This window comes from Canis lupus, chromosome 37, assembly GCF_048164855.1.
Source record: "Canis lupus baileyi chromosome 37, mCanLup2.hap1, whole genome shotgun sequence".
In the NCBI taxonomy this organism is placed as follows: Eukaryota; Metazoa; Chordata; class Mammalia; order Carnivora; family Canidae; genus Canis; species Canis lupus.
In genome coordinates, this window is record NC_132874.1 from 19,340,378 (window position 1) to 19,367,873 (window position 27,496).

At 48.6% G+C, this 27,496-nt stretch overlaps 1 protein-coding gene across 18 annotated transcripts in view; it reads right to left on the reverse strand.

Moving 5' to 3' along the window:
* Positions 1–27,496, reverse strand: part of RREB1 (ras responsive element binding protein 1) — a 176,027-nt gene that overhangs the window by 62,748 nt on the left and 85,783 nt on the right. For 12 of the 18 annotated variants that reach the window (XM_072813829.1, XM_072813827.1, XM_072813841.1 and 9 more), the window contains 4 exons: positions 10,910–11,029; positions 6,828–6,951; positions 5,989–6,201; positions 931–1,020 (listed from right to left, as the gene is read on the reverse strand). In XM_072813829.1, the coding sequence (XP_072669930.1) occupies positions 931–1,020; positions 5,989–6,159 (261 nt within the window). In that variant the 5' untranslated portion in view covers positions 6,160–6,201; positions 6,828–6,951; positions 10,910–11,029. Of the gene's footprint in view, positions 1–930; positions 1,021–5,988; positions 6,202–6,827; positions 6,952–10,909; positions 11,030–24,773; positions 24,906–27,496 lie in introns of those variants that run through there. The other 6 variants (XM_072813842.1, XM_072813839.1, XM_072813838.1 and 3 more) reach the window with 2 other exon arrangements.

Below are 27,496 nucleotides of genomic sequence, written 5' to 3' on the forward strand. Positions count from 1 at the left end.
AACTACCGTGAAATAGGGTCTTCCCATTAAGGCCATGTCCACTCTTCCAGTTTGCTGACTCAGGCCTGCTGTCAGAAAGAGAATTGAAACCTGCACAGTTTAGAGATCTGGCCTCTGACACATGTTAAGAAGGAACATTTCTAGCCAAATCCAAGCTAGTAAATGATGTTATTTACTCATGATTTTAATACTGTCAAACCTTCTCACTCATATGTGGAATTTAAGAAACAAAACAAATGGCAAAGGGGAAAAAAAAGAGAGAGAGAGAGACAAATAGAAAAACAGACTCGACTCTAGAGAACAAGCTGATGGTTATGGAGCGAGGAAGAATGGAGGGAAATAGAGGGTGGAGATTAAGGAGGGCATTTACATGATGTAACACGATGAAAACAAAAATTAAAACAAAAATTCATCCATTCCCATTCCAAATACACATAGTCAATCCTTCGTTGTTCTAGATTCATCCATACATTGTCACGAATCTACCATAGCAGGCACGGGAGAGAGGTAAATGTCCTAATATAGAAGCCAAAAGAAATCCCAAACAAATTCTCTGCTGCAGGACCTAAGTTTATAGCAATATAAAGGATAGGGATCTTCATCTACAATCTCACTGTCACTGTGAAGAGACTTGGTTCAAACTGACAAGTCACACGTGAGGAAAGGTCTTCTGTTCTGTGAGGTCAGTTAGCAAGATGTTTGCTAAAGTATGAAAAGGTATTCTGTGTTGACCTGGGAATCTCTCACAGATTTCAAAACCACCCCTTAAAAAAATAAAAATTAAAAAAAAAATAAAGAAAAAAACCACCCCTCAAGATTATTAAAATATTCAATCCAAATTGAGCACAGACATAATTCATCTGCTAAGATCAAATCACCCTCTCTTAATGAAGAACGATTTCAAGCAGAAATATAAAATTGGCAGCAAACCTGACGGATGTGCATAGTTAGCTGATGCTGTGTAGTGCAAATCTTTTCACACAGGGGACAGTTATAGGAAGACTTCTCCTCTTTCGTTTCCTGAAAAGACACAATACAAGGCAAAATCAAGTTCAACTCACAGTTACGCCCGTGCCTCTTATTCTGATGACAGGTGTCTCAAGAGCCACAGCAATAAATCAGCTGAAAGCATGGGCTCCAGAGCCTGTCTGGGGATGAGCTTGGGTAAGTCACGGTCCTGTCCTGTTTCCTCATGTATAAAATGGGAAAAGTAACAGCACCTACCACAGTGCATTGTGTGATGAGGACTAAATCAATTAACACACGTAAAGCACTGGAACAGTGCCTGGTACAGGAGAAGTACTCAATAAATATTAGTGTTTTTATTAAACATCATTTCATTAATCAGCAACGATGACAAAAAAAATCAAGGATCAAGTCTCTGCAGAGCTGAAAATGGAATATTTCTCCCCGAGGTGGCTCCGGTCACGATTTTCTAACCTGGTCTCGTTGAGGGCCTCAAGCACAGTTTTCCTAACAAAACCCCACCCTCCCAACAGTGCAAGACTTCAGTGCCCAGCTGTGCACCCAACAGACATCAACATGACCCTCTTACTTGCTGCCTGCACCTGCCTGACACCACTCTTAAGCCATGAATAAGAATAAGAATGCTGCCCTTCTCCAAACTGGGACAGGGAACGACGACCCAAAATAAAGACTTCCACAGAGGGTGACAAAAGAACCAGCTCACAACTTGGCGAAGTGGCTCATTTTACGTTCCCTTAAAACACGTGGGACAGGCTTCCTTCAAGCAATAGATTTTTACCTTTTTTTATGGAAAAGAACGAGTTCTTTCACTAGCCGCAGGCTATGGCTCCTCTTTCTAACTCACTCTTAGAGAGAGTTGCCCTGGACGTGCCTCCTTACCCACAGAGACCCTAAGCACTGCGGTCTGTGTCCTCATCCCCAAAACCAACAGGATCAAGGCTTGGACACCTCTCCCAGGAATCTGAAACCGAGGTGCTTAGAGATGGAGATCAGTGGGTTTTCTGCTGCTCAGCAGAATCATCTGGACAGCTTTTCTGAACTATGGGTTTCTAAATCAGACTCATGACATGCTGAATCCAACTGGGGGCAGGGGATGGGGTTGTACCCCAGAAATCTACTTGTTTCATAAGCAACCCGGGAGTTGCTCATATGTACTTAGGTTTGGGGTGACTAAGTCAACCCCTGAGGTGATCATGAATACCTGAAAGTTCATGTAGGGGTGCCTGGGCGGCTCAGTTGGTTAAGCGTCTGCCTTGGGCTCAGGTTATGATCTCAGGGTCCTGGGATGGAGCCTCGCATGGGGCTTCCCCTCTCTCTGCCTCTCCCCCGGCTCATGTTCTTGCTCTCAAATGAATAATTTAAAAAATCTTTAAAAAAGAAAGAAAGCTCCTGTAGCCCTAGGCTTGTGCTGAGCACCTTGGTAAGTCCCAGCCACAAGAATGCAGCCTGTGGAAGACACCAGGGGCATAGAAGTGCAAGACCAGGAAGCCCGAGGGAGGGGATGGTACCACCTCTAAGGCTGGACCCTCAGGCTTCTTTCAACAAGACCTCTTTTTACTAGTTTGTACTCATTTGAATGTGCTTTTTGTTCTTTGCAAATCATACCCATCCTCGAACACTTATTAGGAGCGAAACTTCACACTTGGAAACGTCAGTTTTTTTTCACAACCACTGTTAGAGATCCCATTTTCTGGATGAGGAAACAGGTACAGAGGCAAGTGCCCTGTCCCAAATGAGAGAACCGTTAAGCAGCAGATCAAGGAGTAAAACTCAGGCCAGCTGCCCTACAGCCCATGCTGTAAGCCACTATGCTACAGAAGTTGATTTAAAAAAAAAGGGGGGGGTTAACCCCAAGGTTAACAGAGAGGAAACACCCTTGTGGCTGGCTCATGAGACATGATGAAAATACAAGTCACCCTAAAGACTATAAAACAAATGGCACCATAAAGCAGGCAGGGTGGAGCAAATGCATGAGGACGTCTTGGATGTCGTGTGCATGGGGGTTCCATCTCCTCTGCAAAGTCTAGCAGGCCTCATTGTAAGCAGTACAGATGCTTTTCTAAACCGTGGCACTGGGTCTGAGGATGAGATGCTACATGTTTTTTCAACCCCAAATTAAAAGAAATTACAGATACAAAGTCTAAGAAAGTTAATTAGCCCAGGGACAGTTAAAAAGCGCTGGACAGTCTCATCCGGGCACCCATGCACTTCCAAGCTCGCAGGGGTGTGATGTGCATGAAGCCACCCCTTCTTGGCCCTTCTGGCTCTGGTCAGAATGGAGCTGGCTGAGAACCATCGGACAGAGACACCAAAAACGAAAGTATTCATAACAAAAGAAGAACACTCACTATAATAATGAGGGATGTCTCCTACCTGGGCCCAAGCTGAGTCTCAGGAGTATTTTTGTTAAATTATTAGAACAGTAAGAATAATTCAGTAAAAATAATTTTTTTAAAGAAAGATTCATCAGTGAGATGTCAATAAATGTTAAAAAGGCAGGCATCCATGTGGCCAGCCTCCTGAGGCTGTTTTAAAAAACTATCTTGTGGGGGAGCCTGGGAGGCTCAGTCGGTTGAGGTTGACCTTTGGCTCAGGTCATGATCCCAGGGTCCTGGGATCAAATCCCACATCCGGCTCCCTGCTCAGCAGAGTCTGCTTCTCCCGCTCCCTCTACCATTCCCCCTCACTCGTGCTCTCTCTCGCCTAAATAAATAAAATCTTAAAAAAAAAAAAAAAAAACCCAAAACCCAAACCACCTTGCGTTCACTTTGACGTAGACACTAGACATACTGAGTAGCTCCCTGGGCTATCTGGCACTGGGTCCAGGGTTTATCACGAACCGGAATCCAAACCTTCTCTGAGGCTTGGCAGTGGCACGCTGCAGACCCGAATGCAGATCTACAGAATCCACAATGGTCTGGGAGAAATAAATCTCTGGGCTCAGATTTAATTTTGACAACCAAACCCAACAGAAAAGAGAGCAGCCCTGCTGGAGGACTGTGAATCCAGTTACTGCGGCTGTACGGGTGGAAGGAGCAGACTTCCTGAGCTGACAGATAAAATTAGCAGCTAATGTGATAACTAACCATTCCATAATGAAACAATCTGGCACCCCTGTCGGCGTCCGGCTGTGGCTAATCTGTCCTGGAACTCGGTGCTAGTGTGGAAGGGACTCCTCTCTGGGTTCCCGCGCGCAGCCTTCCCCGTCCACTCACAGGTAAGGATGATCCACTCTCTCTCCCCAGACACTTTAGTGTTTTCAATGTGCTGTCTTTCCATATTCCCTCTGGCCCAGACCACCCTCACAAACCCTAAGCCAGTGCCCTGAGGAACCGCGGAGGACACGGGTAAGTAGATGAGAATGGCTCAGGTCAGGTATATGTGCACCGCTTGCCTGCAGAGTCTCCCCACTTCCATGCAGGGATGGAGGTGCTACTGGTCACACCCTATGGCTCATTCTACCTGCGGTCTCTGAACCACCAGGAAGGGACCAGAGCCTGGACTTGGGTCAACTCTACCTGTGCGGGGGAAATGCTGGGCTTGTCACTACCCATGCCACTTTCTCAAACACAGAAGGACGAGGAGACAGTGACCTTATGGATCTTGTTCATCCCGAAATGCCTGACATGCGGGGCCACACTTGGCCGGAAGTATATAATGTGAAATGGGTGGATGGATGGAAAGATGGACGGATAGATGGATGGACGGACAGTCATATGAGAGTGGAAATAAACCTTTTCTTCCCAGAGCTAGCACTCCTTCTTGACTCAGGCCACAGTCATACAGGCTGAGTATTTTCTCAGGTACCCATAGGAAGAGAGGCAGGCAGAGACAAGGGAAAAAAGAGAGAGAAAAAGTATCAATGTTCCAACCCTACGTCATCACTGAAACCCGCCAAGTCTTCAGCCGCGAGGAAGACATGAGCGGACCTTTCCCTATGCTTCGGAGGTTTTAGGGCTGGGATGACTCTTCCTGGAGGACAATTGTATCAAAAGCCTTCATTAATATCTTACTTCTAAGAATTTATAGAAAACCATCATAGATGGTGCTCAGATAATTCTGTAGAAGGACAGTCACTGGAGGATTATCAATAAAATAGAAGATGAATTCACAAAACAGGTCTACTACTTTCCCATCCATTCCTGGTATGGAGACTGACTCAGAAGACTGTCTCTTCCCCTGGGGATTTGGTATGAGGCCATTCCGGAAGTTAGACCAAAAACAAAATGTGGAGTCATTAATGGAGATTACATGGATTCAGAGAAGAAATGAGAACTACTCACCTTCTGCCTCACTCCTTGAGTCTCGTTGAATGTGTTGCTAACAGAAGAGCGACAACTTTTCAAGTGCCCCATGTGTAGGTTAATTAAAAGATCCATCTTATTTCCCAATGGAGAAGACGCGGACTTTCGTTAACATATGAATTAATCCTTCCAATCCTGGCCCACCCATTCACTCCTTCCCACTCCTCCGATCCCACTAAAAATTCAAGAGGACTAAATCACATCTTAAGTGGAATTCTCTGGAACCAAATTCTGTGCTTTGTCAAGGGTGGAAAGCTGAATGGGAGATCCAGCAAAACCAGTACTTATTTGCTACCTAATCTGAAGATAATTTTAAAAAAAAAAAGAAAATCAAGGAGGCAGTTTTGACAATCCAATTAACCAGCTGCATAAGGAAATGAACCACATCACAGAAGAGGAGTAAGTCAAGTTCTTTGCCTTGGCCATCACGTGAAGAAAGCTTGCAATCAAATCAAATTACAGGATAGAGAAGGATGCTTCCACCAATATTGACACCACAGCAGAGAAAATTTTCTCCATGAAAGGTAACTGACACAAGCCCTGAAAAGTTCACTCTTGAAGCCTCTCGGAATGTGTTTAGTTCTGAGCACGTCCAGGGTTTTGGCTTAGGAAGCTGGGGCTCAAGCGAACATCCTTCTCCCAACGTTCTCATAGAGTGAAGCCACCAGACGTCACCAGCTAGCGCACAAAAGCTTACCTGGTTCCTTCTGCCAATCCGATTTGGTCCTGGAGGCTTCGTGGGGGACTTGGTGCTCTGGGGGCTCCCGCCATTCTCGGCGACCTTCCCTACACTCATTACCGCTGACATCATGGTGTTGACGGAAGACAAGTCTGAACCTTCCAAGCCAACGGGCGAACTTGACGTCATTGGGTCAAGGGTTTAAGCTTCTAAGAAGCCTCTGCCATAGAACTGAAAATCGGAAATTGCTGCTGTTGATCACTGCGAAGTTTAGCCTCTGTCAGAGCCAGGTGGCGCTGGCCATGGCTACCATAACCGTAAGCCAGGTCAAAACACCTAAAGCCCTCCTTCTTCAGTTCAAGCTGATACTCGTGCCCAAAATGACTTAAGCTTTCATGTAAATGAGGCGTTGTCATACCGAGACTGATAACCTTGCTTCCTTTTTGAGCGTATGCACCGACACAACCCCCAAAACCAGCAGACGCAGGTCTCTTGGCTTTCCCTAATCTTTCATTAGGCAGAGCAGGAAAGGCTAAGCCAACAATTAGGAAGCCCAGGGAGCTGACATTTGGCCAGCACCCTCCTCATAACCTAACTCATTTACTACTACATGAATGTTCTAGACTTAACAACTAATGATGAGGAATCGTCCGGTCTCCCTAACCCCACTGCTGCAATGCAGTGATTTTACAGGGGGGTGCCGTTATGTAAGACAACTGAGAAGCCAATCTTATCAGAGTTATAACCAAATTTCAAAGCAACGTAAAAAAGACTGTTTCTTAAAATATACAAGTAGGTAATGTGCCTATACCCCAGAAAGTGGACAGAAGAAAAACCCAGCCCCCGCTGCCCATTACCTCCATTCTCTGCCCCAACTGATACACTATGAGCCTTTCCCCTGCTATAGCTATCATCCACGACGAGTAGGAAGGGAGTCTGCGTTTGCTTCTTTTTTTTCTTCTCTTGTATCACTTGTTGACACTGGAAGGGAAGCAAAGGGCAAAAAAGATTCAGTGAATGCCTTCTCCCTTAGTGAAGAAAAAACTGAAACCATGTATCTGTCGTAATCTCAGGCCACTATATTCACCAGAATACACAAAAGGGAGGCGATTTTAAGTCATCGTCTTCTTCCAAAACCACAATCTGTGGTTGTTTTCTCGACCTTAACTCATGTTCCCTACAGTGCTGTCACACTCACTCCCAACAGCCAAAACGATTCTGTGGTATTTTATTTTCTGGGAGCTCCTATTTACACCCACATCGAGTTTTCCTTCATGCTCTACCCCCGACCCCCGAAAGTATTCAGACTCCTACTTGACCCCTCCTCCCGCCTCTACCTAAAACTGACAGAAGGGGAGGCAGGAAAGGAACTCCCGGAAGTCTCATCATGGTCTAGAAGGTATTAGGTCAGACCTTGTCAGATGAACAGAATGACCAAACGGAACACCAGGGCTCATGGCCATTCAGGCTTTTCTAGTTCCATACCTTTCCATGGCTATATATGGGGCCAGAAATAAAGTCTGCAGGTAAACTACTTCCCTCATTTTATCTGGGAAGATACAGAGCCAAAGCCCTGCCTGTAAGCCACCTATCCTATGATCCCACAGTGTGCCTCAACTGGACTTGTAGTCAAAGACCAAGCTCATTATCTCAGCAGCCAAGCGAACGCTCAGAAACACCACCAGAGAGAACATGATTTCTTGTGGTTTCCTCCTCCAACTTCAGGGGATGTGTGACCTAGGATATGACAAATGGCAACACCCAGAGCAGCTACAAATGTGTCCAGCAGCAGAGCAGGGAAAGCCTGGGGGTATATCAAGTGATGTTGCCATCAGCTGAGAAGTCTTGGGCTAAAATCTTACCCAAAGAGCCAAAGGGAGTCAAACGAACAGTACTTTTCTAGTCAAGAGACAAAACGTGCCTTCCTTGTTGACAGGCATTTTGAAGGTATGGTTAGAACGGGTTTGCAAATGGTGAGTAAATGGATTAGTTGCAGAAACACACAACTGAAGACAACTGACCTGGGCGTAACCCATGCGTCTTTCCCACACAGAGAGAAGAGCTACATCCAAAATTAAAGAAAAAAAAAAAACCAAACAAACTGCTGTCCTTCGGTGAAATTTTGCCATTCTAAAAGACCATTAAAAATTGTGCTTCAAACTTCCTATTTTTAACGGTCTCTGAAAATGTATTTGGGAGATTTCTCTCTAGGAAAAACCATGAGACACAAGCACACACACGTAAGTGGGCATACACACATGCACACATGATTTCTTTCTAACTGCATTTCTAGGGGCGCCTGGGTGGCTCAGCGGTTGAGCATCTGCCTTCAGCCTAGGGCGTGATTCTGGAGACCCAGGATCGAGTCCCACATCGGGCTCCCTGCATGGAGCCTGCTTCTCCCTCTGCCTGGGTCTCTGCCTCTCTCTCTCTCTCTCCCTGTGTCTCTCATGAATAAATAAATAAAATCTTATATATATATAATATATATATATATATATATTATATATATATATATATATTTATGCCCATGAGGCAGCTCCTGCAGCCCTTTCGCAGCTCCACAGGGTCAGGGCTGCCTCCCTGCTGCCCTAGGCCAGGGAAGGAGGCTGTGGTCAGGGCTCGGGCAGCTCATCCAGGACCCCCACTCCCCTGTAAGCCCTGTTCTGTGCAGGGCAGACCCAAGCCATGACCTTTGCAGCCCCTCCTAGGTGCACGGACCCCGATACGTGATGACAAATCCCCCCACCCTGTGGTCCAGGGTGGACGCTCAGGGATCTCTGGGTCATCCTGGCCCATGAGCAGGCTTGCTCTTCACGAACTGAAGAGCAAAATATATGTATATATTTTTTTACATGAATATATTGAATATATGCATATATGTTACATGAATATATATGTATATATTCATGTAACAGAGCCCGATTACTAGTAAGAATTTTTGTTAGTCATTATAACATCAAACAGATTCTTGGGCAGCCCAGGTGGCTCAGCGGTTTAGCGCAGCCTTCAGCCCAGGGCCTGATCCTGGAGACCTGGGATCGCGTCCCACGTCAGGCTCCCTGCATGGAGCCTGCTTCTCTCTCTGCCTCTCTCTCTTTCTCTCTCTGTCTCTCATGAATAAATAAAGTCTTTAAAAAAAAAAAAAAAACAGATTCTTGCAAGCACCCTCCGTGTCTTCGATATATAATAGCTAGCCATCGCCGTAATAGCTAAACAACGTAAGGACTGAAGGCTGCAAGGACTTATCCCAGTTGGAAAAGAAGAAAAGCCATGCAAACTTGCTGTTTCCCATTTTGTCTGGACAGGAAGACATTTGCTACATTCACTTCCTCCTTTGGGATGGAAGTGTAAAGTGTGACACTACCCACTGATGACGCCAGGATCACTTACATTTACTTCCTTTCTTTACCTACTTTATTTTTTATTTTTTTTTAAGATTTTATTTATCTATTAAAAACAGAGAGAGAGAGGCAGAGACATAGGTAGAGGGAGAAGCAGGCCCCATGCAGGGAGCCTGACATGGGACTCGATCCCGGGCCTCCAGGATCACACCCTGGGCTGAAGGCGGCACTAAACCGCTAAGCCATCAGGCCGTCCCTCTTCACCTACTTTAAATATAGGCAGCAATCTACTTTTTTTTAATAGAGACTTCTCATCTCTGATCAGAAAGTATAATAGCAAAAAGAACCCCAAAGCTATACTATTTGAAAAGAAGAGCACAGTCTTTGGGGTCACCCCTGAAAAACTTTCAGAAGCAACCCATTCCAGCCCCAAGGAGCCATTATAGGCTTTGACTCTGGTTTACTCCTGTGTCTTATACTGGAGTTCTCCCTTTGGGAGGATAAGACAGGAAAGAAGAGAAAGGACCTGGTGTAAATAAGGTTGCTCATCATCCCAAGTTATGGGGGAAAAAAAAATCTGCCTTAGCATTAAGGCACATCTATGCACTAAGCTAACCAGAGGCCGGTTGGCCAGTACTGGTTAATTTTTCCCACCCACGCCCAACCCTAGACTCTACTGGGGTTATAACCCAAACTAACAAACTTAAACCTTCTGAGACTGGATCTCAGGGATGAAAGCGAAGTTGAACAGCGTAAAGTCCGTGTACAAAGCACGTTTTTTTTATGGATATATTTTTTTATTTTTTATTTATTTTTAATTTTTTATTTATTTATGATAGTCACACACAGAGAGAGAGAGAGAGAGAGAGGCAGAGACATAGGCAGAGGGAGAAGCAGGCTCCATGCACCGGGAGCCCGACATGGGATTCGATCCCGGGTCTCCAGGATCGTACCCTGGGCCAAAGGCAGGTGCCAAACTGCTGTGCCACCCAGGGATCCCTTTCTTTATGGATATTAAAAGTCTTGGTATCTTCAGTCTTTCCTTTGCTCCCTGATACCATCCTACACATCAGCCCCATTACTGCAAATAGCAACAATCAAATAATGACAATAAACAAGGTAAAAGTCACCGAGCCCATTCTAACGCAATGTGCTCCAACTGGAACCAGAGAGGACTGGGAGCCCAGATGAAGTCCCCAAATCACAGATAAGAAAAGCAGCCATCGTCTTCATTGACGTGGCCAAGGAGACTTGCCTGGCGGTCCAGTTTTCAATACAAACAGTCAGAATCTGGGGGCAGAGGGGGAGGGGGGAGAGCAGGGATCAGGGGTGTGTCTGAGGCACTCTTCCTGTGAGGCCAACACTCGACACCCTCTGAGATTTCCCATCCCACACTCCAGGCTCATTGGACCAGGAAGAGCTAGCGATTCAGGGTTACAATTTCACTGTGGTTTTGCATCAAAGCCTCAGCAGGACCACGGGGAAGAAACAGGGCAACTCAACAGGGGAATGTAGGGGATGGGAGGGAGAGGGAAAGTAAGACTCAACACTCCGAGTTATTGTGACTCCAGGAAAGTCAATAAAGTTTAACTGACCTGTTTTCTTCGTCTTATCAAGCTGGCCCTCTTTACGGAGGAGCTGGCGCTGTTGGAGCCCAGACGTGGGCAGGGTCACACCTCAAAGCCACCACCTCTGGAGCACAGAGTCAGAGCAACCTGCACAAATGAGAAAAGGCGATGTGAAGGGGGTGTCAGGACCAGAAATGATCCCGTCTCTGGGCCTTTTGCTCTACTTGATACCAGGAGTCACCAGTTAAGGACAACAGAACGTTTCCCATCCCCGCCTGCATGCATCAGCAAGCTTCTAGCTCCTAGGGTTTCCTCTGGAGCTGCTCATGAGCATCAGAGCGAGGGCAATTGGAGTCCAGCGTGCCCTGGACAGACAGGAACCCCCCCAAAGCACCCCCAACATGTCACGACGCACCGGGTGCCAACACTGTGTGGGAGCAGCTCAGACCACTGGCCCCAGGCGGAGCTCTGGGCATCTCAGTGGCATGGTAATAGCAGAGCCAGATGGGCCACTGGTTTTAAGGCAGAGAAGAACAAGACAACACCAAGTGCCATCAGCCACAGAGTGGAAAGAAGACGACAGCTGGAGGGAATAAACAACATGGAACCAAATGGTCTCTTAATGGAAAGGGCGGATTAGTACGCTTTCTCCTGAGTGGTGGTGGAAGTGCCCAGGACAGTTCAGAGGGGACCCGATACGTATCTTCTCCTTACTGCGGAGAGGATACAGAAAACTTCAAGTTACACACGTCCCTCAAGAGTTTGAGCAAGTCTGGTCTGGGGGGCCAGGGACCTCCAGCCCCAGCCCTGGGAGAAAGCAGGCCCTCTGCAAAGTCCCAGAGCCCTGGAATGCAGCCTTTCCCAGCATTTCCCAGAGCTGCCCTGTGCAGCCACATTCTGTTTCTGGAAACAGCATCCCCAGCTAAACTGAGGAGTGCCCGAGTGGGAGACCAAAGGACATAAATCAAACCACCACATGGACAAACCCTGTTGAGAAACACATGCTTGGCCCATTTTCTCATTTTGATCCTCTTTCAGGGCGTCTGGAAGAAAGCTGCTCCTTTGGGTCACACGCCCAGTTATCATCCTGGGCATCACTCCCTCTGCTGGGTTGGGGTGAGAAAGTGCCACCAACCGCCCCCCTCCCCCCCAGCAGCTCCTCAGAGATTTCTAACAAGTTCACTGCTTCAACTCTCCATCTTTTCTCTTTGCCCCTTTCCCTCTTGAAAAGTTCTTTGGATTTTGTATCAAGTATCAAGAAACAAGGAGCAACTCCTAGAGACAGCCCCTGAATGGGATGGAGACCCCGTAGGCCTTGAGGAATCCTTATTACCACCCCAGTAATTCCCAATGGTTTGGGGGGAGCAAGAACCTAATTAAGGGGCTGGTAAAAAAAAAAAAATTATGGAGCTTCCCACAGCAAAGTGCACATATTCTACTATATCTAACATTTTCCTTCAGCATCAAGAGTTCAGGGACCCCAGAAACTCATCCTAGGGGTAAGCAGAACAAGAATCCTGTTTTCACTTGACATATAACCCACTTTCCTTTAAACTATGAATCAAGTCAAGTTTATTAAAATCCCCATGAGGTTTTAGAAATGCACAAAACATCCTTTCAGATCATCCCCACCCAAACTTAAGGTGAAACACTGTGGAAGAAAGGAAAAAAAAAAACACCACAAAAAACCAGGCCGAATTTCCCTGTTAGTATTCATTTCTTAATTCACAGCAAATTTTAAACAATTTTCTTACAGACTTTATTTATCTGAAATTGAGAGAGAGTGAGCGAGAGCGGGAGAGTACGCACACAAGTAGGGGGAGGGGTAAGGAGAGGGAAAGGGGGAAGCAGGCTCCCCCCTGGGCAGGGAACCCCATGTGGGGTTCATCCCAGGACCCTGAGATCACAACCTGAGCCAAAGGCAGACGCTTAACCGACCGAGCCACCCAGGCACCCCTCACAGCAAATTTTAATAGGAAGAAAGTCTGGAGAGGAACAGCTCCACGGTTGTTTTTCTAGAAATTACCACGGTCTCCAAGTAAATAAAGTGAATTCTAGTTCTATATAGAATTATTAAAAACACACATCAGATAGACGAGTCTTTGGAATTTAAAGTTGCCGGAATATAATAACTAAGACTCTCATTAAAATTTGAACTCGCTCCCTCCCCTCATTTAAAAAAAATCCTTTAGAAAAGTCCACCAGGTACACAGAGAACCAAAGTTGGAGAGCGCCAACCCGACACACTGGATCCTGAAACGTCCCATCTCCTAATTTTGGATGTAAAGGATCTGAATTCTGAGAATATCTTGCCATTAAAGCTGAGTAACAAGAGTCACTACCCTGTTTGGGGTTCCATCAGGCCTGAGGGATTCACAGAACTCAGCAAGTGGAAAAATACAGCACAGTTCTGGGAAGAAAATTCAAGATACCCCTTACCTCTATCACCATGGCCTGGGGCGGGGAGTGGGGAGGGGGGGAGAAGAAGGAAGAAAAGGAGGGGAAAAAGAGACCAGGTGAGGAGAGGCTGTGTCCTGGAAGGTGACTCCTGCAGGGGAATGCGAGGAGCACAGGCTGGGAATCTGGAAGGGTGGGTGGGTCTCTCGGGGCTCCCATGGGAGGATGCTGAACCTCTGGGTTTGCATTCCCACACAGGCTCTGCCCAGATCCAATGGAAGCAGGAGGACTTGCAAAGGGCAGAGGTCCATCTGCAAGGATGAGGGGGCAGGGCCGGCCGGCCTCCAGCCTCCAGCCCCCAGCCCCTGAGGAGATAAGGGACAATGCTATGTAAAGCCAGAAAGAAAAGATTAAGGAGCCTGTCTCCAGGTCCAACGAGATAGCAAAGAGGAGATGAAAGATAAAAGGGAAGATGGGCTAGAAACAAAGCTGCTCAGCTTCGGAAAACCCAGAGGATTCTTCAGGGAAATCTAAAATCTGTCCTAAGGCCTGCAGGACAGATGGGGTAAGTTAGATGCCTCGGAGGACGGCAGAGGATGCTATAATAGGGAACTTTACAACACTGGCCCGGAGAGCTGCGGTGCTGAGCCTACAGACGCCCACGAATACTTGGGATGGTTGACCCGCTGCTGCAACAGCCTGGCTGGTTGGGGCCAACCCACGAGGCTCAAGGCTCCAAGTTAACCTCTAGCGGGGAGGGAGCTTTAGGGCAGCAAGGAGGGAGCTTTAGGGCAGCAAGGACGTCTCTCTTAGAAGGGCTGAGTCAGAGAAGGAGCTAGGAGCTGTTCCCTCACTCTGAACTAGGCCGGGACCGAACCAAGCCAGACTGGCCGGGCGCTGGGGCAATGCCCGTTCGCCGGGCCTGCAAAGCCCGGGGTCCCAGCGCTCCTCCAACGGGACAGCGTCGTGCGCACATGAAGGCTGACAGCTGCGATGACGGCTCCGAGTTCCAGGAAGCTGATGTGTTTCTTGGCGATGGGTTCAGTCTATGCCTTGCACGGGGTGGCCACCCGGGCAAGTCACCACCCCCTCGCTGGCATGGGCTGCGGTCAAACGCAGCCGTGAGTGTCACATTGAGCACTCGAGCGGGCTGGGGACAACTGGGCACCGTGAGCTGCTCGGGCCAGTCCTGCAAACTCCCCACTGGATGAGGAGGGACAGCTAAGGCGGTGCATGTGGGGCCCCCCAGTCGGGCTGTCTTCGGAGATCGGCCTCCAAAACATTCCTCGCCCCGACTTTCATCTCCTCAAGACTACAGGGAGGCTTTCTAAGCTGCCATTCGAAGCTCTCCATGCTCTGACTTAGTTTACCTTCTGGGCCTCTTGCACCAGTCCCCGTGGTTACCGCTCTGTTCAGTTTCTTCCCCCAGAGTGCAGGTCTGCATGCTGGCCCGCCCCATCCTATTCCTCAGGGGCCACCGTGCATACAAGGCCTCCTTCATTCCCATTCAGATAATTCCTGAAGCTCTTTGTTATAAAACTCTGCCTCAGCTGTATTCATACTAAGGCCACTAATGATGATGAGGGTGGCTAATGAGCTTTGAACACTACCTGCCCCCCGCTAAGTGCAGTATCTCATCGAATCCTCCTGGCCACACCCGAGGAGTACTGGTCCCACTGCACAGATGAGAAGACTAAGGTGGGTGGGTGGGGGGTAAGCAACCCACCCCCAAGATCACGATGGTAGAGCAAAGTGAATCCAGCTTCTAAATGCTGCTAAGTTTCTTCTGGACAAAATCTGTAACCCTGGCCCAGGACTTGAGGGAACAGATGTGCTCCCCCAATCCCATTCTCGGACTTGTCACAATCACATTCTGAGTCATCTCTGCCCTTCCAGGCTGCTCAGCACCTGGCTGTTTCCAGGCAGGAAAAGAGCCCTCTCCCTACACCTCACCCCTGCCTTCCTCCCTCTTGGGCAGGTTGCACGGCACAGGGCAAGAGTTTGCAAGCACTCACCGCCCTTGCTGTGCCAAGGGATGGGGGTGGGGTGGGTGGGACGTCCGCATTCTACACCCTTGGATTCTAGAAGGAGAAGGAAATTGGAAAGGAGCCACCAGGCGCTGCCTGGTATCCTGAACAGCCCAGTTCTGCCCAAGTGGCTGGATCCAACTGATCCACCAATGTGAACTCAGAGGCAGTCTACGTCCTCTAGGTCACTTCTGCTTCCGTGCAAATGGAAGGCAGGCCCGGAGCAAGGGGAGCTCTGATGGGAAGCCTACACTTTCAGGTCCTGGAGTGTCTGTGGAGGGAAGTAGTGGGGGAAGGCAGAAGGGGAGCACAGCGGGTTGGGAGGGAAGAGGCAGGATTGCAGAGATCAAAAATGAAGCAAACACCATGCGAAGGTAAGCGACAAGTTAACTACCACTGACCCTCCCACACAGGCCACCCCGGAGTGTCGTCCCCATGCGGCAGCATCACAGACCTTTGCTAGAAATGCAGATTCTCAATATCCGTAAGTCAGGTCATTACGCTGTCCACCTCAAACCTACACGGTGCCTATATCAAGGATATTGCAATAAGACCAAAAGGAAAAAAGAAATACAGACACTCGGGCCCCACTCCAGACCGATGACATCAAAAATACCTCTGGGGATGGGTCCTGTACATCTGTATGGTAGCTCTCAGGGGATTCTGATGCAGCCTTGAGAACCAGCAGCTATCTTTACAGAGAATTCTGGAAGAAGGGTGACACAAAACCAAGGATCTCCCTGAGAAACTTTCCTTCTGTGAGGATTAAGAAGGAGCCACTGTTTTATCACAGCCCCAGAGCAAAAATCAAGATCTCAGTTTTAATTTGAGCTATATTCACCACTATGAATGAATGAGTGAGTGAACGGATGAAAAAAGGAAGGAAGGAGAGCACGTGTGTGGGACTAATCTATGCAGGGCCTGTTTTAGCTGCTCAGGAATGGGGGCAAACGTCAGATGTGAACTTCAGACAGAGCAGGGCAGGCCTGCAGTGCATGGGATGTGAAAACCACTCGGCCTGGCCTCAAGGGAGCTCTGGATCCTCAAAGCCACCTCTCCAGCGAATGGCATTCACCAAGTTGTCACTCAAGGAAAGGGTGCTGTGGGATGTTCTCCAAGTCGAGCCCCGGGGCCAGGGTTTCTGGTGGTCCTGGACACCCTCGTGGGCCCTGCAAATATCCCTGCTGCTCATGGGCAGTTTGTGTGCCACTAGGGGTCAGGAAGGATAACCCTGAGGGAAGCCAGCCCCGAAGAAGCCCCTTTCGGCCTCAGAACCAGAGCCCTGTCTCCTGCAGTCTGTCTCTTAACGGGACCCTTGGATGGAGACGGAAAAAAACGAACAGAGATCCTTCTACAGCCTAGGGTGGCTGCCCCTCACGGGTCCTGTTTCAGGTGGCCCTGTGGAAGGAGCAGTCGCTGTCCTTAGGTAAAGGAACATTTTAATATTCAGTAAAGTGGGGAGGTGGGGAAGGGGTGGCCCAGGGGACTGACAGGTTCCATGCTGGAAGCAGCTTCTCTCTTAAAAATAAAATTCACTTGGGCATCCTGATTGTTACGTTATATACGATTTCAGCAGGGACGCGAGCGTTACCTTGGAGGACAGGGTGCTTGCTTACCAAACTCAACTGCATAAGTCAGATTAAATTAACTGTTTGAAATACGAACCAGTGGAAAGATGGACAGATTTTCTGGAACGTGCTAGATAAAACCATCCATGGGGCCCTACTCTTCTTCCTCTATCTCTCCACAGGGCTCTTGGCTTCTTCGGAGGGAGGAAATGGGGCAAAGTCTGGCTTCTAAACTTCTCTGTCGGTCAGTAAGACCGTGAAGAAGCGGGCTCTGCTCCTTGCAGCTCTTCTCCCAGGAGCGAGTCTTACTGACAGGATCGAAGCCAAGTCACAGCAGCCACATGGCAGTCATTTGCTGTCTTCCGGGGTGGGGGGGGGGGCCTCGGTGGCCCAGGGGGTGCGGCCCTGTCCCTCTCTCTCTAGGTGAGCTCGTCTTTTCCTAAACTGGCCACTGGGATCTGCTATTTTGTAATCTTCTTGCCCAACTTAGCAGAAACATGCATGGTTCCCTGCTCGGGCCAAGGAAGCCGGTGAGAACGAGGTGGGTGGCCCACAGGACCCTAACTCACTAAGGGACAGTCAAGTCAGAGGACACACTGGACGCTGTCACCCACCCCCAGGGCATGAAAGGCTCCACCAGGATCTACAAGCAGAAGATGTCTCCCTGCAGGAGCCTGAATTTAGAAGCCCCCACCCTACCCCACCCTGAGATCTGTCCAGCTGGCTTATCAGAAAAGGGTAGGGAGAGGGCTCCCTCCACATCACACCTTGACTGAGCAATTTAAAAACAGAAAGGGAGACTATTGCTATAATAGAAAATAGGATTTAAATAAGGGTATGTCAGAAGTCTGGTGTACATCCAACTCCATGCCTTTCAGAGCACCTCCTTCCCTAATCATGAGGGGGCACTAACCCTCTGTGACATAAACTCTGCACTGGAAAATGTGTTAGGCACCTTACAGATAGGTGATCCTCCCCCAACTCCTATAAGGCAATGATGAGGGTTTTTTTTTTTTTGCCAGCTATTAAGCAGTCCCTAAGGGGCAGGGGCAGGATCCTAGACTGGGGTTGTCAGACTCCAAAATTCTTACACTTTGCTCTGCACCACAAGGACGATCATGGAGAAACCATTCAGAGAAGGGCAATGAGCACAGGGAACCCAAGTCAGGGGGAAAACAAGAAATGGCTGAAGGAACTAGAGATGTTCAGCCCAACAAAGAGAAAAATGGGAGACACCTTGAAGGCCTTGCACGTGGCAGGTTGAGGGGTGACGGGACTGGTGGGGGAGATACACACTCTTCTCATGTGTCCACTACAGCGAGAATAACATTTGTACAAAGCAGCAGGTCTGGGATCCGCGTGATCCTTTACACCAGAGCTCTGAACAACCAGCACTGCCCACAGAATGAGGCCCCCCTAACGTAATGAGCTTGCTGTCCCCCGGAAGTATGCAAGCAGAGGCTGAATAACCACTTCAGTTTTGCAGCGGGTGGGAGACTGCATCAGATCACCCTTTTGACTTTCCGATTCTGTACATCCAAGGGGATGGTCCCCTTCTACTAATTCTGTGAGATTCAGAAGCAGGCACTTAAAGAGCACGAGATGCGGAGTCTTCAATCTTGGGCTGGAAGCTCAGCTTGCCACCTACGGGGCAACCTGCTGGTCCCTGAACCTCACATCCGGAAAAGGAAGCTAGTGATACTGCTCTCGTGGTGCAGAAGTCAATCGGAGGAGTATTTACGAAGACCCTCTTCAGGGGGTACTGCGCCCGCCAGTACCACCGAGGTTACATCATTTGGTTCCCCACCCTGCAGTTTACCCAGCCCCTGGGCCAACTGCCCCCCAACTTCTAGATTCATCCACGGGCCTCATCTACTGCCAACGCTTTGAGGGCAGGGGTCAGTTTGATGATCTTTAAAAATTTCCATTCCAATCCCAGAGTCTAACAATACAGTGCAGCTGATCACGCCTGCAATCTAACGACAAGGGGCAGACCGGCCGCTGCCCGCTCCCTGGCCACGCTGTACGGAGAGCCGGGAACAAAAGCCCTCCAGCTTCAGTTCGCTGCTAAAACCAATCCTGGGCAGCTTGAGTTTGCTTAACCGAGGAAGCTGGCACTGCTGGCTCCCCCTACCCCGGACCTGGCTTGCTTCTGCCCAGGTTTCAGCACCTCTTCCTTTCCAGCAGTGGAACCTGAAGGCAGGGTGGCTCACACCCAGCCACTCGCCCCGACACTCCTCTGCAGTGGGTCTGGGCGCCTGTAATCACATTTACAGCCTGGAGGAGGTGGAGGCCGGAGTAAAGTTCAGTAGCCGTTTTGCAGAGAGTTTTAGGCAATATCCTGCAACTCTTTCACAGGCCTGAGGTTGTGGGGCTGGCCTTCCAGACCCGGGGGAAAGGAGCTGCAGAAACAGGATTCTCCACTTTTCCTGGAGGAGGAGCTGGATGCAAGCTAGGCACCCCCAGGGCAGGTGGGGCAACATCGGATCTGGGCTTCAAACTCCCAGAATCCCAGGCTGGTTCAGGAGGACACCCCTTCTAAAGCCAGAATTCCTTTGTGGGAGACACACTGTTGTTCGAAATGCTTCTGCCCAGACCGCTCAGAGGAGGCAATGGGGGGAGATCACATCTTTCCTCGCCTGTTGGAAAAGTGGTCGGCTGTGGTCAGAGGTTCACATGGGGGACCAGTCCACTACAGCCCATCAGCTGAGAGTGACTGCACTGGGGGAGCCTACCGCCCATGGTCCCAGGCTCCGGGGAGCTCCACGGCCTGCCCTTCATGCCCTCTAACGGGTGACCTCTTCCCCTCGGTTTCGGCCTCGAAGGAAAGTATTCACCACTGTATCTATGAAGGAAAACAAATACTTTGAGATATAAGTGGGTGATAAGTGTTTATCACCAGCCAACCAATCAAAAACAGCACACAGATGGTGTTTTCTTAAAGCACGCTGAGCCCCAAACCAAAAGCTACTTGGGGGCAGGACGGGGGCACTGGGAAGGAAGGTGCCCCGTGGGGCCAGTCCCCAGCCCCAGCCCTAACGAGCTGACCACGCGGCCCTGGAGGAAGTCCGAGGCACATGGGCCCTCTTGGCGTTTCGGCCCTGCCCCAGCAGGAGGGTGATTAGTTCCCGACAGCTGCACACCCTGGGGTGGCCCCCACACAAAGGCTGAGCCCCACAGCCCAGCAGGGTCCGAAACAAGCATCAAGTGCCCAAAGCACGCGGTTCGTTTGTGTCCCACAGAGTGCACGCAAGGCACTGACCGTGCCCGGGCTCTCTAGTGTGGGTTCACACGAACCTTTTGCAAGCCCCTTAACTTCCCTCCTAAGTGACAAAGAACAGGAAGGAAGATCTCAAAGAGGGAGAGATGAACGCCAGTTGAATGAGCACTCAGCCAGCAGCACAAGTGAGCCGAAGAGGAGAAATCAAAGAAACGGTACCGGCCCGTAGGCCTCGCTGGCAGGTCAGGGCACAGGGCGTGCACGGCCATTCCGCACAGCTGCTCAGCCCAACAACTGCCTGGCGCTTCCATCAGGTCCCCATGGCTTAGACAGCCCCACAGGGAAAACCTGGAATACAAAGTTTAGAGACCCCAGCTCATGCCCAATTAACTTAAGGAACATATAACACAAATATCCCCAGTCCAGTGGGGATTTCAGTTGAAAAAAGTCTGGCCTCTACCGATATTTTGACACAGAATCACTTTAGTGTGCCGTGAAACCACGTCCTGTTTCTCCAGCAGGGTTCTTGGGCCCACTTGCAATCATAAAGCTGAGGCTCCCTCGCTCACCTACCTCATTTTATTTGAATGCCTGTGATAAAGGCACCCTCGTGTTGTTCAAAAAGAACATCCCAACTCTTTCCTTTTATCTTCCCTTAACAGTTTGCCATCCAGTGATAGGAGGGGCCTTGCCTCCAACAGTCCACCCTTTTATCTCCCGCTGACCACGCAACAACATGAAGCCAAGGGCTGGATTTCCTGCAGCTCCCTTCGAGGGGCTGTTTGACTTGTTTAAAGTATTACTGGCCTCCAGAACCTTGGAACAATGCCTGAGCAACACCTACCCAGCATCCATTTCAGCTCCAACTTTCAAAGCCTCCAAGTCCAATATACCAGCACTCCTCGTGCTTCTGTGTGGGAGGCTTAATGCTTCCAAGAGAGAGAACTCACTTTCCAGGCTCACGTATTGTATTTGCTTCTTGTCTGCAGCAAATCTAAGAGCCATCTTCATCGGAGTCCAGAAACCCTAGATGCTACTTACAGCAGCTCAAGTTAAAATTTGAGTTTACACTGTTATTGTTATTATTAATTATTATTATTATTATTATTATTATTCAGTGGCATTTAATACCATGCTTTAGCCACTGAAACACAGAGCAGTGTGCCACATGCTTCCTTCCATAAGCCTGGAATGCACTGGACCCCTGGTCTGTAGAGTGAGGACAGGCCATGACCTCTGAGGTCCTTCCAGTCCTAACTGTGTATGAGGCTCAGCTCTGCTGCAAGGCCTAGGTCCCAGCTCAAAAACACTTCCACCTGCCACTCAATGCTACAAGCATTCCTGTGGACCTCCATGGCTGGCAGTGGCAGCAAACTCCCATTTCGTAGCGGATCAAGGCAGTTATGGGACCGTGTGCCACCTATGGGACGGGACAGCCAGAAGGAGTTCAACCATCAGAGCACAGAGGACCCTGACGCCTTGCCATTCAAGGCCACGAGCTCCATTTTCTTGGCATCACACCAGCCTATGTGAGGTTAATGCATTCAGAGAGTGATAAGATCGGATGTTTAAAAACAGTACACCAGAGTTCCTGGAGTATAGGAAAAATCTTTACGAAGTCAAATAACAAAAAGAAAAACTTCCTTGCCCAACCAAGTACCCCTTAGCCCCTCACGATCTCCGAGGTAAGAGGGTTGGGTGTGGGGGGCCGGGGGAGGAAGGCGGGGGAGTGATGACAGTTTAAGCAAGGCCACGGAGAGAACGGTGGCCAATGAGTGATGGAAGCCAGACGATAAGTTAAATTTGCAACACAAATTTCTATGCCATCACTCCAAGACAGAGCCAGTATTTTTAGGATCGCTCTTTACGAGGCCCAGATAATAAACAAGTGTGTGCCGAGACCAGATCAGCCACGCCATCCCCATGCAAAATGCAGGAGGTTGCACTCTGTGTGGCCCCACGGGCCAAACAGCAGGCACTCTGCAATGTCGTCCCTTTCCTCCCAGCCATGAAGTCAGAACAACCTGTACAGACAAAGAAAAGCTAGAACTTGCGAAACGAGGGCATCCACCGCGCTCACTGAATCTGCCCCAGGAAACTTTCTCAGAGACCTTTCAGATGCTTCATTATGATTCTGGTAAGAGAACACCGTCCCCTACACCCAGGCACACACATGTTCACACAAACCCAATTTCATGCTCTGCTGGCCCCAGGACTACAACGCAGAAGTCAAAATAGAGCTCCAGAGAGCAGGCCCGGTTACTTAACAGATTTGGAATTGTAACTGACACTTTTCCATAAACTCTACTAGAGGCCAGTGACATCCTGGCATGTTCCCAATCTGGAAACAGAGTTTTCCTAAGGCGGGGGGTGGAGAGAAAGGTCTAAGAGATTATACAATTTGCTACCTGACTACAGGAAAAATCCTGTTTGCCAGAAAGACAGAGATGGGAGGGGGGACCCTCCGTGTCTCTCTATTCCTTGTAGTTAACCCCTAATGTTATGCTCTGGCCAAGGCAAAAATCATCCTTTTAGGACGTCGCCCACAAGAAGCTACTAATTGTGTGTTTTTTTTTTTTTTTTTACCCTATCGGCCAAGATTCATTCAACGGGACCAGAGTTGTAATTCCAGTTCTATCTGACATAAAGATCTTGAAAGTATCATGCTACTGGTACGAGTCATGTATTCTGTACAACGCAAATTTATAGGCAAATGTGATTAGTTCATATTAGGCAAATGCTCCTTTAGTTTTCTTTCTAGCTTGCAGAAAGAGAAAACCTAGGGACACATTAATCTGTCAAAGTTGCCAGGCTCAGAACTTTCATAGCTTCTCTGTACTTACCGTTTCTGGGGCTTCGGCTACCAGACAGGTTCCACTTTAAAAAATTAAGTCTCCTTAGTCTCCTGGGGTTTGACTCCCAGGCCCCTTGCTGCTTTCAGCGTACTCATGCCAAAGTCGACAAGAGTGCACCAAAAAATGTCCGTTCTCTGCGAGCAGTTAAAATTCATTGTTGAAGATGTTCTATACTATTTCTGTGCCCTAGACATAGGGTGAGATTTGGTATTTAAAACCCGAAGTAAGTAGGATGGTGGTCATTCTGACATTAGCCTAGTAGCATCCCAGATGTGAGAACCACCAGGAGCTGTAAGAGCCACCAGCCTTGAGATCGAGGAGACAGGGCACAAGGAGATAAATTGCAATCCAAGGGAAAAACGAATCAGGAGCCAAACACTTTAGGGCTGCAAGGTGTCCAAGGTGTTAAGTCATCAAGTGTGGAGGGCAGTAGGGCAGAAGCATCCCGGAGCTTTCAGAACACAGGGTGTTCCAGTTACAAGAAAATGCATAGAGACCCCAGAGGTACATCTGGCTCGTACACGGTGTCACGGAAGCACTGGCTGCTACATGCCTATATTTTCACCCTTCTCAAGTGAAATAAGGAATACCAGACAGTTTGCTGAGATACTCACAATGCTGAATTCATTCTTTCCTTTCGTTCAGGTGCCTCCTTTTAAAATGAGATGATAAGGGGGCGCCTGGGTAGCTAAGTGGTTGAGTGTCTGCCTTTGACTTAGGTCCTGGGATCGAGTCCCACATCAGGCTCCCCGCATGGAGCCTGCTTCTCCCTCTGCCTGGGTCTCTGTCTCTCTCTGTGTCTCTCATGAATAAATAAAATCTTAAAAAAAAAAAAAAAGATAAAGATAGTAGATGGTGGAAACTGGTTATTAATGGTTATTTGCCTAACTGCAAAAGTTTTGCCTTGAGTCTCTGGTCCCAGCAAACAAAACTCTTGGGAACCATCAGACTATATACTGGTGCCATCAATCGAAAGGAGGGAGTAGAGTAGGGCAAGGGGCAAAGATGGGGTGGCAAAACCATGCTGGCGTCAAGGTTCCGTCTACGGGGCGAAGGGACTTCATTCTGCAGCTGTGAGAACCCACTGCAAGTCCACTCCCCCTTTAAAAAAAAAAAAAACAAATCCTGAGATGAAATAATCATATCCATATTTTAAAAGCTCTCGGCAGCAGCTTAAGAAACGGACAATTAGAGGCACATAACCCAGTTAGGAGGCCACTGCCATGCAGTCTAAGGGAGAGACAGGAGGAGCACAGGGGTCCAGGAAGACATCACCAAAGGACGGACCTAGCCATGGAGTGAGGCGGAAACAAGGCAAACGCTGGGCTTCCTGCACTGGCGACCAAGGGGGTAGTAAGGCAATTAACAGAGTCGCAGTGGAATCTCCCTCCCAGTACAAGGAGAGAGCATGAAGACAGGACAGCAGGAAGGGACTGGCTATCCAGCAGCAGCAGCAGGATTAAGAGAAAAGTTCTGTTCGAGAGAAAACCTAACATGTCCATAGCCAGAAAGGGAGCAGATGGGGAAAAAGAAGGTTCCGGAGGAGGTGGCAATGGAGGGTAAGGGGACTGCCAGGCACGGGAAGATGAAACATCCGCACTTGAATGGAACACATAACATATGTAGCCGTGTAAATAGAAGTATTCATTGTCAAATGGACTCCGCTAATCAACACTGACATAAGCTGCTGGTGTCGGGGGAAGTGCATAAAGAGCCTTAACTCCCAGGTTACAAGTCCACACAAAACTGTACCACATGTAAAACAAGAGGAAGACAAAATCCCCGCTCCCCTCTCCTTCCAAGAGCCTATCGTATAAAACTCACCTGTGAGATACTGCGGAAAAACATTTTACGGAGTTGATAGGATGGAGAGCAGGGATGCCCAGGTGACTGTTCTCCAACAGCGAGGCCCAATATGGTAACCGCCACCGAGCACTTGAACGGAGACGAACGTGACTGAGGAACTTCATTTTTAAATTTTACTGAAGTTTAATTTAAATTTAAATAGCCACATGTGGCTACCAGCTGTTGGGACTGGACAGCGTAGGTTTATGGTATTTTTTTTTCCCCTCCAGTAATCTTGGGTTACTAGATTACTGTCCCTCATTTGTTTGCTTCCTGGGGTTTGTAAGTCCTAGAGCAGGAATAAGGAAGACCTGGTATGGTGTTACCTGCAGGCATGAGAAGGGAGTGAGCTGATCCCAGAAGTAATACACTTTTGCTAAGAGTCTTCATTCTTCCCGGTGTTTATCAGAGTTTCAATGCATAAAGGGAAATCACCCATGAAACCAACAACAGAGGGACATTTCTGAAGCCAGATGGACTTCTTCTCGGTGACTCATCACTGCCCTGCCCCATCTACCCTAAACCTGCTCAGACCTGGTCCCATCTCTAACGTGAAGGCCAATGTGTACACACACGATGAAATGGTTACAAAATGAGATCAAGTTTAAAGAGCAAGTTAGTACACTGGGGCATTCTAGGTTATGATCACGGATTTATGACAAAGTCTGGAAGAGCAACTAGAAAGGAGATATGGGAAAATGGTGATTTTTTAAAAATAAAGGTATAATTTGGGCACCTGGGTGGCTCAGTCAGTTAAGTGTCTGCCTTCGGTTCAGGTCACGATCCCAGGGTCCTGGGATCGAGTCCTGCATCAGGCTCCCTGCTCTCCCGCTTCTCGCTCTGCCTCTGCCTGCCGCTCCGCCCTGCTTGTGCACGCTGTCAAATAAATAAAATCTAAATAAAATAAAGGTATAATTTAGGATCACTGTAAACTTGATTTTTATAGTTAAATTTTTTTTAAATAAAGAAAGAAAGAAAATAGACAGCATTCCTTCTTAAGGTATGAAAGTGTTCCCTTGCCTCCCTCCCCTAAATTTATATATCTTTAGTCATAGCCCAGGGCTTGGCACAGAGCAGGCACTTCAGTAATTCATCAGTTGCATATGACACCCAGAGCTCATCACATCACATGCCCTACAAGGGTATTCATTTCGTGGGGAAGAGTCCATAAATTTGATCAGATTTTCAAATGTTCCTTTATCTGGTGAAGATGAGATCATTCATGTAATACATGGTAGTGTCTTAATAAGAGTCAGTGAAATCAATTCTGCAAGTGATCTCCCAATGCCTACTACAAATAGTTAATTTTTTTAAAGATTTATTTATTCATGAGAGATCATGAGAGACAGAGAGAGAGAGGCAGAGACACTAGGCAGAGGGAGAAGCAGGCCCCGTGCAGGGAGCCCGATGTGGGACTCGACCCCGGGTCTCCAGGATCACACCCTGGGCCAGGCAGGCACTAAACCGCTGAGCCACCCAGGGATCCCCCAACAGTTAACAATTTTAGAAGAGAATTCATCCTACAGAAAGGGGGTGGGGAGCAATCGTGGTGATTCCCATTTCTCTCGCTGCATTAACATGGTTTTGTTCTGCAACCCCCCCTCCCCACCCCCACAGTTACTCCAGGAATAGCTGCTGGAATCAAGCTAGTTCCCTGATGCTATTATGTTAAAACTTTCTGAGTGCACATTACCACCCCTCAACGCCATCAAAGGTACGGGGGAGGTTTTCTGTAAGATCCATGGAGAGGTGTAAATGTGGCCCAAACACTAGCAATTCCTGGGATGCTCAAAGGGGTCCCAGAATAGAGGGTGGTCTCGGGGAGGATGTTTGTGTTGCAATTAACAAAAGGTAATGGCATTAGTGAGCCTTTTAAATAGAAGCCAAGAATTAAAACCGAGTCCCCTCTATGCACCAAATAGTCCGTACTCAAATTGCAATGCATACATAAAATAAAGTGGCTATAAACGCGAGGATTATATCAACTATAAAATTCAAGAGTCACAACCAGGGGAGTGGGAAAAGTGACTGACGAAATGGTCTGGGGCGAGGGAGCTGGCCTGCTCCTTGTTTCCTCCTGTAGCCCCTGAAGGTAAAAACTAACCAAGTTTGCTCCTGGTCTTCAAGCCATCAGATCAGAGGTTAACAACGAAACGAAACAAATTTGTCTGAAAAAAAAAAAAAAATGAACCAATGGGCACTGCCATCACCCTTCAACCCATCTGGAGGGAAACCACACTCCACCCGAGGCCCCCAAATGCTGCGTGATGATAAAAATGCATTTGTGGGTCACCTCAATTGGTAACTATGGTTCTACCAGCAGACCTGGGGTGTGTGTGGGTGGGTGGGGGGTTGTTCTAGAAGCTTACCACCTAGGTGAGAGGAAAAAAGCAGCCACTATGAGAAGGTAAGAGAACCAAGCGTTGTCTATGCTGTACTAACTTTAATTCCAGGGGGGAAACGCTGGCATGCGTGAGCAGAGGGGTGTGAGGGGTAGGAGAGACCCTGCAAGGAGCCCCCACATGCAGAAGGGACCCCGAGAAGCCCCAGAGCCAGGCGCTGCGGTCAGAGGGCGCGTGGGGGTGCAGTGCGGGGGGCAGGGGCTGCGGGGCCCGTGTAGGCAGAGAAGATGATGTCAGTTTTCGGAGAACCTGTTCGAACATGGAATGGGACTGCAGGGCAGGGGAGGGAGGCCCGACTGG